The 12972-nt window shown below is 37.2% G+C and overlaps 1 protein-coding gene across 1 annotated transcript in view; it reads left to right on the top strand.

Moving 5' to 3' along the window:
- MOCOS (molybdenum cofactor sulfurase) overlaps positions 1 to 12972 on the top strand; it is a 242093-nt gene that overhangs the window by 25457 nt on the left and 203664 nt on the right. The window contains exons 2-3 of the mRNA XM_086609116.1: positions 3114 to 3203; positions 5835 to 5901. Of these exons, the coding sequence (XP_086465242.1) occupies positions 3114 to 3203; positions 5835 to 5901 (157 nt within the window). The remainder of the gene's footprint in view (positions 1 to 3113; positions 3204 to 5834; positions 5902 to 12972) is intronic.

Here is a 12972-nt window from a genome sequence, read left to right as displayed (position 1 = left end):
ATTTTGGCTCCAGAAGGTTAATCTGGGTAGTTTCCTTTTGCCTTGTGTGTTTTGCAGGTGGTCAGGCTATGCATAATTTGGTGTTCTCCCCTGCTCTTAAACTCTAATTTTGGAATGCTCCAAATTAAATTATCGTTATCTTTTTTCATTTAAAAGATAGGAATGTTCTGTTAAATTGAATGGTCCCCTGGTGTTTCTGAGGCTGTATGTTCCTGTGCACTCATGAAGTTTTACACAGAGCCAAGGCAGGCACACAGAGACGGCAGATGCTTTATCAAGAGGTGAATTGCAGCACAGAATAATCACAGAGATTTGGGCTGGGGCTTTTTTCAGCAGGACATACTGGCCCACATTAGTTCCCAAAGAGTTTCCAATGTAAAATTAATCTGCGAGAATATTAGCATGTGAATTAGCAAGAATATTACACCTTATGAACTGATACTCTTGCTGAATAACTTTCCATAACTAATGCTGACACACTGAATGGTTTTTGATACTCTTGTGGAAAAAACTACTGAAATGTGATTTTATCAAATAGTTGGTATATTATTAGATCAATGAAGTCAGTTACACATTCCAAACATAATAGTATGTAAATTAAACTAAAAGTTAATTTTACATTTTCCCCAAGCAATGAAGCCATGTTCTGATAGATATTGCCTTTTAATTTTCTTTTGGTTGATCATACTATATTTTCTTTCTCCTGTTACTTTCCATAAACAGTATAATTTCAAAGTGCTGACAGCCTATATACTAAATACCCCAGTAAAACAGGGGGAATTGTATTGTTCTGTATATACTGACAAATCTCTTTGGTTAATGTGCATTCAATAAAGTTAAAATAGAAAATGTTATTAAACCAGGGGTAAAGCACAATGAAAGTTATTAATGTTCTTTTCTTTGCTGGTGTTATGCATGTGCCACTATTTTTTTTTTCTTTCCTCTAAAAATACAGTTTTATTGAAATAAGACAGGAAGAAAAAACCTACAGCATAAAAGTGCAATAGCAGAAAAGATATTTGTTTCAATGCAGTCTCAAATGACGAGAGAGCCTATTTCTTTTTTGGGGCAGTCGATAGAGTATTAAATGCTGTTCTCTCTTTTCTGTTAAAGAACAGCATTAAAGATAAAATAAAAGTTTAAGCATTAATAAGTTTTCCTTCCTCAGCCAAATGTCGTCCTACATTTTCAAAGTAATATACCCAGAGGAAGAATTTAAAAAATGACCAGCTGATTTTTTTACCTTGATTTCATAAAATTGCAATATTGTACTTTGTAATTAGCTACGTAATGAGTCAAATTCAAAAAACCACTTAGGGGGCCTGTACCTAGAGACCTATTAGTCCACATTGCCTCACAGGAGCGTCCGTCGGAACAGAAAGTTCCCTTCCTCTTGACAATGGGTGGTTTCTCTTTGAGGAACCTCAGTGGTTGCCTGGTTTTTGCTTGTGCTGTAGGGTTGTGTTATCACTTTGGTGTGGTCAGCCTCCTCAGGGCTGGAAGAAGCCAAAACTGGCGGTTATCTGTCGGCATCCCCTCGCTGGTGTCCCCTCGCTGACGTCCCCTCGCCGGAGTTCCCTTGGTGGGCCATCCCCTCGCTGGTGTCCCCTCGCTGGTGTCCCATCACTGGTGTCCCCTCGCTGGCGTCTCCTCACTAGCTGAAGCAATGTCTCCCTCCATGATGCAGCGTGCCTCCTGCCCTCCAAACCCTCTGTGTTTCAGAGGTGAGCTGAGCGACTGTACCCTCTCCTGTCAGAAATTGGGCCAAATGGAACCTCATATGTATTTTGACCCCGTATGCCCCTATGTGCTGCATAATACTGCTTGGGAGAAACTTTATAGGATTAAAAAAAAAAAAAAAAGTAAAAACCTAAAAAGTCTGTACATCTAATAAATCCATCTATTTTTTTCCATTCTCCTCCTCTCAAATCACCTCAAAACACTTTTTCTTGACTAACTTCAAGCCATCATTAAAAATTCTGCTTTTGCTAGACACCGTAAGTGGGAAATCTTAAGGCAGGGGAGAACTTTTCTCTTTCAAAAATAAGAGAAAGGACGAGTGTCCAGATTGCTTTTATCCTTAGCACTGCCTCACATCTTTACCTACCGAATCACTGCTATAACAACATAGTATATAATTATATATATTTCCAAGTGTCAAGACTTCTCGTTTAAAGCTTAACTCAGTTTTGAATCCCTGTGGAAAGGGAAGGCCTTTAAAGTACTTAATAAATTCTAACCGTAATCATATTCATCATTATTAAAATTTGAAATAGGTTGAAATACTTAAGGTAAGTGAAATGAAAAAACTAATACAGGGCATGAAACACACTGGAGAAATGGAAGAATAATTACTGAAGATTAAGAAATCTAAAATGGCCAAACATGAAAAAGCCTTCGTTTCCAATAAGCTTTTATTTAAAAGTTTTGCAGTAGCTTAATAATATAAAAGGAGATTTTAAAAATGAATTGAATGTTAAGTGCAGCAGAGTGGCAAGAAATGTTTAAATACATTAAAACTTAAACTCGTCTTGTCTTTTGGCTTCAAGCATGATTTAGGCCTTGTCAGTTCATGAGAGAGTTGCTTCATCTGTCAGCAAGGAGGAAAAACTACTATCGTTGTTGCTATTATTAATAATAATTGCAGTTGTGGTAATAGTTTTCATAATAAGTAGTGCCTAGGAGTAACCGTGACTGAAGACACCAGCTTGCTCAGTCTTGTACAGCGAGAACAAGAAGATTTTCTCTTTCAAAGAATATGTAATCTACGCATGAAAGGAAGAACCTCTTAAAATATTTTAGTTTTAATTAAAAATTGTAAAGATGCAATCAAAATATTGGACTTCTATTGTATCCTCGTTTTTTTTTCTGTTAGTGAATGAAAGATGGATTGCTGTGAATATTGTCTGACTATTGGAACGTATTTGAGAAGTGTTTTTCAAGAGCTGTAGAGACCTCTAAGGCAGAGAAATATACCCCAGGAAGTTTAGGGAATTTGACTTTTTGTGTGATGTATTGCACTAGGGTGTTTAAATGGTGCACTTCAGAATGTAGTCTGCGAGAGAAAATGAAATTAAATATTTAAAAAATTGAATCCAGTAATTTTATTTTAGGGATTACTTACCTTGACCATGCCGGTTCAGCACTTTTCCCAGAGAGTCTACTTGAAGCTTTTACTGACGACCTCAGAAACAACGTTTATGGTAAGTGCAAAATGGCGTTCCCATTAGTCTTCTCAAATTACCATCTAAATAGATAAAAACTGTGCCTCTTGAGTTGTTGGAAGAGTACTTCTGTGGGTTTTTTAACACTGCTATAGAGTAGTTGGAAGACTGGTGATGTTACAACGGAGTCATAGTCCCTTTGTGTCACTCCTAGCTTTGTTCTTTGGTGGTCAAGGATGTGTCTGTGTTGGTGAAGAAGATAAGTCAAAGGGAGCATGACACTGTTGCCCAGGGGTTAGGACACCATGCTGGTGATAAACAAATAAAATGTAGCTCTGAGCACTGTTCAGTCTTTTTTTTTTCCCGCACAAGGTGCAAAAACACCTTCTTATGCAAGGACCAGAATCCAGAACCACCTCCCTTCTCAGTGAGATTCGTCACAGGTAGCTTATACTGTGGCTCAGTATAAGCATTTTATTTAGAAGAAATCTTAGCTCAAAGATCCCAAGTGAATTTAAGCAGGGAACAGGTGCTATACCTCTCCCAGACTATTATACTTAGGTGCATACTCAGAAAAAAGGATGTGTATCACCAAAGAAATCTTGCACTTAAGAGTGTGAGTAAAAATGTCTACAGAAATGTGCAATATTTGAGTGGAGATTTAGCTATTGCAACTGTGGACATGGGCACTTCAACACCACCCACAAGTGCTTCGTCCTCAGATCCTCTACTTAAATCTTTCTTCTCTTTTGAACATTATTATCTAGCTGAGAACCACTTGCGGAATGTGCCTTTTTACAAAGGCAGTAGCATCCATTGATTGGGAAATATTGTGACTGTATGAGACAATTTACCATAAAAAAAATATACTGTACAGTATTATCTACATATGCTGGGAGTAGTCCCACTGAAGTAATCAAAATTTCTCATTGTGTGGTACTATCTGTGGGCTGTGTGTCATTTTTGCTAGTTTTGTGTCTTTCTTGTGCTCCCCAATACGCAGAGCAAAGCGATTCCTCACTTGGGAACTGGGTACCACTGCTATAGAAGAAAACTGTTCACTCAAGCACTGGCACACTTGTGCTTACCACCTGGGCAAGCCACTTGAGAGTTCTGGGTAGTTTTCATTTTCAACATGCCATTATACGTCTCATTTCCTCCTCTTTTGTTTCCTGAATGCTGGCGAGTCCAGGATCCAGAGCGTAGATTTAAGTTTCACTGTGAAATGGATGTTGTTCTCGGTAGGGGTAGTTGTTTTTTTTTTCTGTTATAAAAAGATACGTTGATTTGATTACATTCAAAATCTCCTGTTCAAGTGCATGTCAGTGATATTAAAATTAATGTTCTGTCACTACAGCCATTGTAAAGTGAAATGTATGCACTCTGATCTTAGTTATTTCAAACAGCATTGGGCTCAACCCTTATCATAAGTACCATCTGTGGGAGAAAAAAAATTAAATTTGTGAATCAATTGAGTGCTTGTGAATAGAAATAGTAGTTCTGCCAGTTTGGAGCAGATTTGCATAGTACCTATAATGCTATGGGAGAACATATTGTATCTTTTTTAATACTGCTTTCATCTCAAATGATAACGAGAGCTCCAGTATGGTCAAACCTCTTTTTTTTCAGTTACATCTCTGATACTCTGAGGGCAGTAACTGCTGTATAAAAAGAGTTCATTTAACAGACACAGATGTGAGTGAAGGGGGAGTTTGACTTGCAGCTTTTTTATTTTCTTGGTTGATAATCCACAGACCCAAAGAATTGCAGTTTAGCTGTTGCATGTGTAAATGAGGGAAAGGAATGTAAGTAAGAGAGATTCTCACTTCTAAATTGAGAATATTTGAATTGGAAATTACGGGAATGCAACATCAGACATGAAAAGTCTAGGTATTAGATTTTGGGTTTGAGCTCTAAATTTATTCTTCTTTGTAACACCTTCACTCAGTAACTTTCAGCAGGATGATTTTGAAATTTTAAAAAGAGAATACCTAATATTGCAGCCTACTGCAAAAACTGTATTAATATAGCAATTTCCTGTTCTCTTTCCAAACTGTTTAGGGATGTTCTTTAAGCATCTACTAATAGGAAAGTGTGCTGTGCCTGTGTGGATATTGCTGTAATCTTTTTTGCTCAAGAAGATAAATTCATGCCATTCTTATGTGCTGTCTTAATTGTTAATACATGCCTGTGCTGAGCTGTGCTAAGGTGGCTACTAATTTTGCACTAAAATTTGTATTTTCATGAGCTACTTGAATTTCAGACAGTAAAAAAACAGGGTTAGTCCTGGTGTCCAATCATGAATGTCTACTACCTCCAGATACTGTCTCTTCTAAATTGCTTCTTAGCTAGTGTGCAAATACATTTATGAATGTACATATATCTATAGTGTTTTTTTTACATTTGTGCATATGCAGTTGCATTTTTTAAGGGAACTGCCTAAGTACTAATTAGAGATCCAGCTGAAGTTTCAAGGTCTGTCATAATTGCTTTCTTCTGTGTCCCTTCTGTTGACTAACTGCTCTAAGGAGCTTCAGGGCATTGCTGTGAAGTATACATTAAATCTTTGCCATCTTTTCAGACTGGCTTGGTGTAATACTTTGATAAAAGAAAAAATTAATACCAAAATTGTGATTAATGATTAACTTCTATATCTCTGTTGTCTCCTAGGCAACCCTCATAGTCAGAATATCAGCAGCAAGATGACATATGACACAATCGAGCATGTCCGATACAGGTAGAATAATCTTTCTTTCAGATGTTGTGTGATGCACTTCATAGTTTTCATTTTGATTAGGCCTGTGCCATTTTGATGACTTCAATGTGATGTCATTTTCTGAGGGTCATCTGTAACATTTAAAGAAAACACCTCACTTTTAAAACACAAGATACTTGGACAGTCAAGTGTTGAACACTCAATTCTTTTTCTCCCAGATGCCCCAATTCTCACCGTCCTGTAGTTAAATTAGTGCAGCTATATAAGTCCACAGTTTTAATTAAGATACAGAAGATGGAATCTCAAAAGCGATTATTAGTAAGATGGTATGGTAAGATAGTAAGGTGGAACTAAGTGCAAGGACATGGTTAAAATTCAAATTAAATTAAATAGGGCGTAATGGCTTGTGAGAATTTATAAAAACTTGATGGGAATGTGTACATTGTTTTACAGCAGGTACTTACTGCTGTTGGAGTAATAAAATACTTTTTAAAGTAGTTTTAGTGTAATTTTTAAGGGCAAAAAGAAAAAGTAGAATGGAATGTTGGGGCTTCTGAGTAGGGGTGAGAAAGTGAACTGAATCTCTAAATAAGGTATCCCCCTGACAGTTCAGAATAGCATGTGCTGAAAGTACACTTCTTGCCATTAGTTTACATCATGAAGAAATATACAACTTAGGTAGTTGGTTATTGCTTTTAGGGGGTTGTTTTAGGTAACTCCTGCTGTTTTATAAAATATGTCTTATTGAAGAATATGTATGTTTTGAGTTTATTTGCCTGCTTTTAATGGCACTCTTTGTGCAAGTGGGAAGCGTAGCTGTTTCTAGAATAATTACTATTGTACTCTGTGTTCTTCATTGTTAGGGAGTAAGGAAATAGATTTCTACCATGTAACTTATATAGATTACTTTAAAAGAGCTGACATCCTCAGCTTGTTTTATTTTGGATCCTGCTTTAAAAAAGCGTGAGACTTTTATAAGAGCAGAATAGGAGATGACAAGAATCATAACAGTGTTTGTATTGGGTTTTTTGTTGTTTTTTTATTTTCTGGAAAAAAAAGCCTTCTGCAACCAAATGAACATTTTCGGTATTGCACCTAATAGAATTTGTCATCTATCTCTATAGAAATTCAGCCATTATTCCCCAATAAAAATTTAAAAAGCATAGTCATCAAAAAAGGCGTAATCATAAAAATTCAGGAAGAAAATGCCCCAAAACACTGCCAGTAAGTCATCTATCTAAAAGGCAATAAAAGTATATTAAAAATCTATACTTTCATGCCATTGCAGCTAATCAAAATAAGCAATATGACAAGACAGGGAGACAGGCAGCTCTGTCCTGCATCACAGCGCATAGACTGGATTTCCTTAGTGAAGATTAATTCATCAGGTAGTTTCAGAAATCTTCAAATGAATAGCTTGCTTATGATTCTGTATTTGGCACATGGCTGCAGCCAGAACTATGGCTTTTTTTCAGTGTTTGACTCCAGGACAATATCATCATTTTTTTTTAATTTGATTTTCTGATGAGATGACACAAGCAACTAATTAAAAATAAACACAAAGCTTAATTTCTGGCTTATATTTGTCGATATTGGTGATAGCAGCATCAGAATAGACTTTCCTAATCTAGCATTATACACTGTTCCACAGGACAAAGCCGTATGATTTGGTTTTGCCTTCATATTTGCTTGACAGACAGAAGCCACTCTTAGAGCATAGATTTGCAAGAAAATAACAAATAATTAAATATTTGAGTCAATGGATGTTTTCTATGATTTACAAAATTGCAATAATCAAAACACCTTCCTCTTGACCAACTCAAGTACAACAAGAGTAAAAATAACTATTTTATTCTTAATAATATTGCTTCTTTTTACTTTAAATGAGCTGCTGAGAGATGTTTAACATTGCGTGTATCTCTACATTAACCATGAGTGACACTGAGAAGAGGAAGCAAGAACTGTAATAAGCCTTACCTAAAGGTGTTAAATATATGCATCAAAAGATTTTTAGATGCTTTTTATGACTTTGCTTACGGATGTATGGAAATGCCATTGCTCCATTTCCATACAGCTAGAGAACATGAGTGCGGTATCTCCTTACAATGCTGCAGTGATAATGCAACTCAGAAATTCATTACTTTGAGTATAAAATAACCCTTTTCCCATATGCAAGTGTTTTAAAATACTAGCTTTCTGAATATTTTAAAACATTGTCCTTGTAGATCTTACACTTGCAATATCAAATAGTGCAGCAGTGTTTTCTAACCAGAGCCAGGCTGAAGTTTTAGTGTTGTTTTATGTTTGTGGTGTGTTTAAGATCGGCAACAGGATGCCCTATTCATTTAAACACAGTGTTGCTGAATTTAATAGAGTTTTGATGTTCATCCTTGAACTTTCAGGTACTATGAAATGTTAAGCTTAAGCATACTTTGGGAATTCAAATATGTATTAAAAAAAAGGGGAGAAATTTCAGTGAAGATTTCAGCACCAGGCATCTCCTAGGCTGTGGCAATATACGAATTATAGAGTTTTCTTACTGAAGCTAAAAGGATTTAGCATTGAGCTAAATGAGATCAAGTTTAAATATAGAACCAAAACATGTATTTCTGTAAAGGCTTCTCTCAAAATATGCCATCTCCATGAACTATAGGCGGTGGATAATGTCTGTGGCCTGTGCATATGAATGAAAAAGTTGCAGTTGGCATGCACGAAATGAATGTAAACAGCTTAGTATTTAAAAAAAAAATATTTGGTTCTGTGGTAGAACACGCAAGTGGTACTGGATTTTGCTAAGGAAGCAGTCTTATAAATGCTGTTTATAATTTGATTTACATTGTATTTGTAGGGATCATTTCATGGTAGCAAGGTAAAGCTTTACATTCCTTCAATAAGCATCGTACCTTGCTTATGAAATAAATTTCCATTCCAAGTGTTTTTAAATTATAACATGTTCTGAAATGGTGCTATGCGCAAGATAAGAATTTTTTCTTTATTCCCAGGTTTAAGCAGTTCTGTGTCTGAACACAGTAATGCTAGAACTGATACATACATGAAAATTGGTTGACCTTTCCTACACAGTAAGAAATGGTAGATACAGTATCTGCTTAGTATTGATTTGTCCTTTGCAAAGGTCATTGACGGGAGACGGTACGGATGAGTGACACCTGAGCTCTGCATCCTGTCCTCCTTAATGGCACCTATCAGCTTGAAAACCTTGTTTCAAAACTAGGATGGTTCAGCCCTTTTGCATGCTTGTTTTATAGCGCCGTTTGCAAATGCTGCTTTTCCTGATCCCACTGCTCAGCTGCCAGGGCAAGCCTGAAATGCCACAGTTGGTGAAGTCTAGCAAAAGGAGACAGTACTTTCTGGGGTGACGCTGTACATGGCCAATGGGAGAGCATTAGAAGATAATTATGAATAATGGCTAGTATTTTTGGAAGAGCTTGATAATAGGCAAGAGGAGTGATCTTTTTCCTTATGCTTCATGAAACGATTTTATGCAGGCGTTCAGTGGAACAATCCCAGAGAGCCCACGTTTTGCTGGCTGATATCCCGACTCTGTGCTGTTATGCACTGAGTGACAACAGAGCAGTGGCTTTGGTGCAGATGCTTCTTGTTTTCTCCTGGCTACACCTAGCCTGTTATGCAGCTGCAGGAACCTATTTTTTTCTTCTTAGCATTAAAAAAGAAACAACTAGTAGGATGGATAGTAGACTTAAAATGAAGATAAAGGACTCCATTTTATAAACAGTTGTTTCTAGGAGTCAATCTATTACTTTTGCTGGGTTTATTCTTTGCAATCTTATGCAAGGTAGTAAAAAACTTCTGGACGGGGTAACAAGTACTGTTATTTTTTAGTGAGTTAGGAGACTGGTTTAAGAACCAAGGAAATCAGTCTGGTTGACTTTGGAACTTTGCTCCTGGACTTTCATCTCTGTTTTAATAAATTCATTAACCATTAACTTAATAAACTGAAGCTTTAGAAAGGAATTTGCTAGTACTGGCTGTTACTTGTCTGGTAGTTAGCTTTTATACCTTCATGATTTGTATGAAGAGATTGCAGTAAATAAAATATGTACATTCGTAGTCAGGCTCTTTGAGTATTCTTTGTTGCAAAGAGAACCAAATCTGGAATGTGTCATTTCTTGAAAGATATAAATATTTCAGTAAAATAAATTAAAATCTGTATGTCAAGATTACTAGTTTATGAACATAAAGGATGAAATGCTTCTGGGCAATTCTGAGTTTAATTTGTATGGGTGGTTAGAGGGTGTTTTACAAAGAGGTCTGAAAAAGGGTGGATACGACCTTTAATTTTTTTTCCTTCTGATTCAGAAAAGACCCTCAGGAATCTGCTTTTAAAACGTAGCTGTGACAAAGAAGCAATGGAGAATAAGTTTAAAAATGGTTGTGCCATGCCATTGCTCTCTAAATAACATTCAGAGTAGGGGGAGTGGTACAGGCTTACTTGGAGTCAGGCCACCGTGCTAGTTCATGGTTTTTAAACGCACACAGCCTCGCTGCCTCCTGAGCTGCTCTTTTGGCAGGGACCTGATGGCCTCTGTGTCTGCGGGGAAGCCTGCGAGAGGCCACCTGAGCTGATGAATGAGATATTCCAATTGGAACAAAATACATGAATACAAATAGTGATGTTTCCCCAATGCAAATTCCACTTTTCCTTTCTCTTCATCTCTTTGCCTCTTTCAGGGTTTATATGGAAGCTTTTTTCCCTTCCTAGGCTGTACAATACTTGAAGAAATGCAATGTTCTTCCCTTTTCTGGATTTGCAGTTGCTTCCTAAGAAGCAGTATAGTGAGACTCTGATCTGCGACGCTTCCGCTAGCACTTGTTGCCGTAGCTGTTTAATGAGTAGTAACACAGTCCTGTCTAGCTGTTGGGAATCCTAGCAGTCCCTTTGCCAGCTCCAGGGGAATCTAACAACGTCAGTACTGGCGTAGATGATTATTTGTATTTTAAATAAGGCTTTTGGAAGACTGGATATTTATCACAGAAGTAATTTCTGCCATCCCCTGTGTCCACTTGTTGTGCTTGACAAGTTTATTTTGACTTCAGTGCACTTCTGTTTCTCAATTTAAGTTAAGTAGCATTGAAGAGGTGCTCCACTTCCTTCAAGTCAAGAAATTTTGAATGCCATCTTGAGTTATGTGTGTTGTTCAAATTCAGCTGATATTTTTTCTCATGTCTAATTTTTTTGAAGACTGCAGACACTTTCTGTTTTGCTCCACCATCTGAACCTTACTCAATGATCCACTACTGAGAAGTGCATGACCGGTGAAAGTTTAACCTGTGCTGTTTATATCTTGTGTTACATTTAACAGCATAACCCTGGGAATGTTAGGAGAGTAGTAGTTCACCTACATTTTTAGAAGCACAGAGGTAATTTATTACTGCACCTTTTTAAGTAGTCTCTGATAATCTTTCTGTGAAGTTAGCAAACCAGTATTGAGCTCCATTTTGAATCTTACTCATTTAACTTGTAAAGCAATCTGAATACTTCATCAGTTGTTGTAATTAAGCTGTTGGAGAGATACTACAGCATTCCCAAGGGCTTCTCTGGTGGCATCTATGTCTCAACTAATCTGAAATTCTTAGTGTCGCTTCTGCTGAAAGGCAGAGCTTTTTGCACTCCTTATGTTTGCTACCTGAGCCCCACCTTGCTGCAATTTTAACCAGCAGACTCGAGTTCTCAAACAATCGTCATTTGCATTATCAGTCTTTTTTCCCCCATCCAAAAGCATGTCAATTCTGACTCTACTTACTGTTCTGTTTCCTCAGCTCTTTGGTACCGTTTTTGTTGTACACACTTCCTGATCCTTGATGTCTTTAGTTTTTAGCACTTAAACCACTGATATCCACTTAAATGGTTTTATTATAAAGTCCACCTAAGTGAATAGCTATTAGTGTTGCTTTTTTTATCATTATGAACAGGGGCTAGTTATTTTATGACATATTATTTACATTTTGAATATATTGATATATTATAAATTATAAAAATTAATATAGATTATATAATAATAATAATATACTTATAAATTATAAAATATATTTATATCTTACTTCTAACCTCCTGAATATAACAATGTGTTCAGAAACTTCCATTATTTTTTTCCAGAAGCAGATATGATCTGCAAATAGTGGTAACTTTGGGGGCAGGTGACTCCGCAGTGTTCGAGAGATTTCATTACTTTTTTTCTCTGTTGTGATGTAGCCTGAGAATTATCTTCTGTCCCTGTTATATCAAGTATAACTGTGTCTGCCTTCTCATCTCTAATAATGCCATTGGCTTTTATGCATTGTTCCAGACTATCTGTAGCTCATCTGGTTTTCTGATAGACAGAGCAAACACATTTGCTTTTCCAAAGAATGGCACATGCCTTTAGCTCTCTCTTTCTCTGATGAGCAGATTATTTACAACACCCATGCTAGATGCTGTAGTCCTAATGCTGTGGATGCTGTTGGTTGTTTTTTTTTTTTTTGCTGCCCTTTGCAACCTGCTGTCTTACTGAAATTCTCAGTTAATATCTCATGTCTGCTAGTGGTTGTTGCCTTTTTTTTCTCCCCTCAGCACTGAGAACCCACTTGGTGACAGGCACATCCCAGCTAGTTGTGCTCATTACAAATATAACAGCTTGTTACTGAGGATATTATTACCCTGCTGAAAATTCGAACCTTTCTGTGGCAAAAAGCAGGGCAGCTGCACAGCTTCCAGGCTGCCTGGGTGATGTGTTAAACACCAGAAGGAGTGAACCCAACAGGAGCGTTGCAGCCGCAGTGTTGAGCAGAAGAAACCGAGTAAGGAGAACAGGGAGTACGGGAGGATGGGTGGTGACTGGCATGGAGTGATGACATGGTGTGAACCAGCCACCTTAGCTTGAGCAGGGATGAAATGAGAGTGTGAAGGCCCAGTAATGGTTTTAGGGTGCCAGGAGAGCCAGGTCATAAACACATCCAGCTGGTATGGTTCAAGCGTATGGGAATGCACGTGAACCTTCAGGGGTTTTATGTCTCATCTCCTGCTATTACAGAGTACTTTTCGTCTACTGTTGATCTTTCCCCACTGGGAGGGCT

Source organism: Tauraco erythrolophus, chromosome 3, assembly GCF_009769465.1.
Source record: "Tauraco erythrolophus isolate bTauEry1 chromosome 3, bTauEry1.pri, whole genome shotgun sequence".
Lineage (NCBI taxonomy): Eukaryota > Metazoa > Chordata > Aves > Musophagiformes > Musophagidae > Tauraco > Tauraco erythrolophus.
Note: the sequence above shows the minus strand (reverse complement) of the source record. Positions and strands in the feature narration are given on the sequence as shown.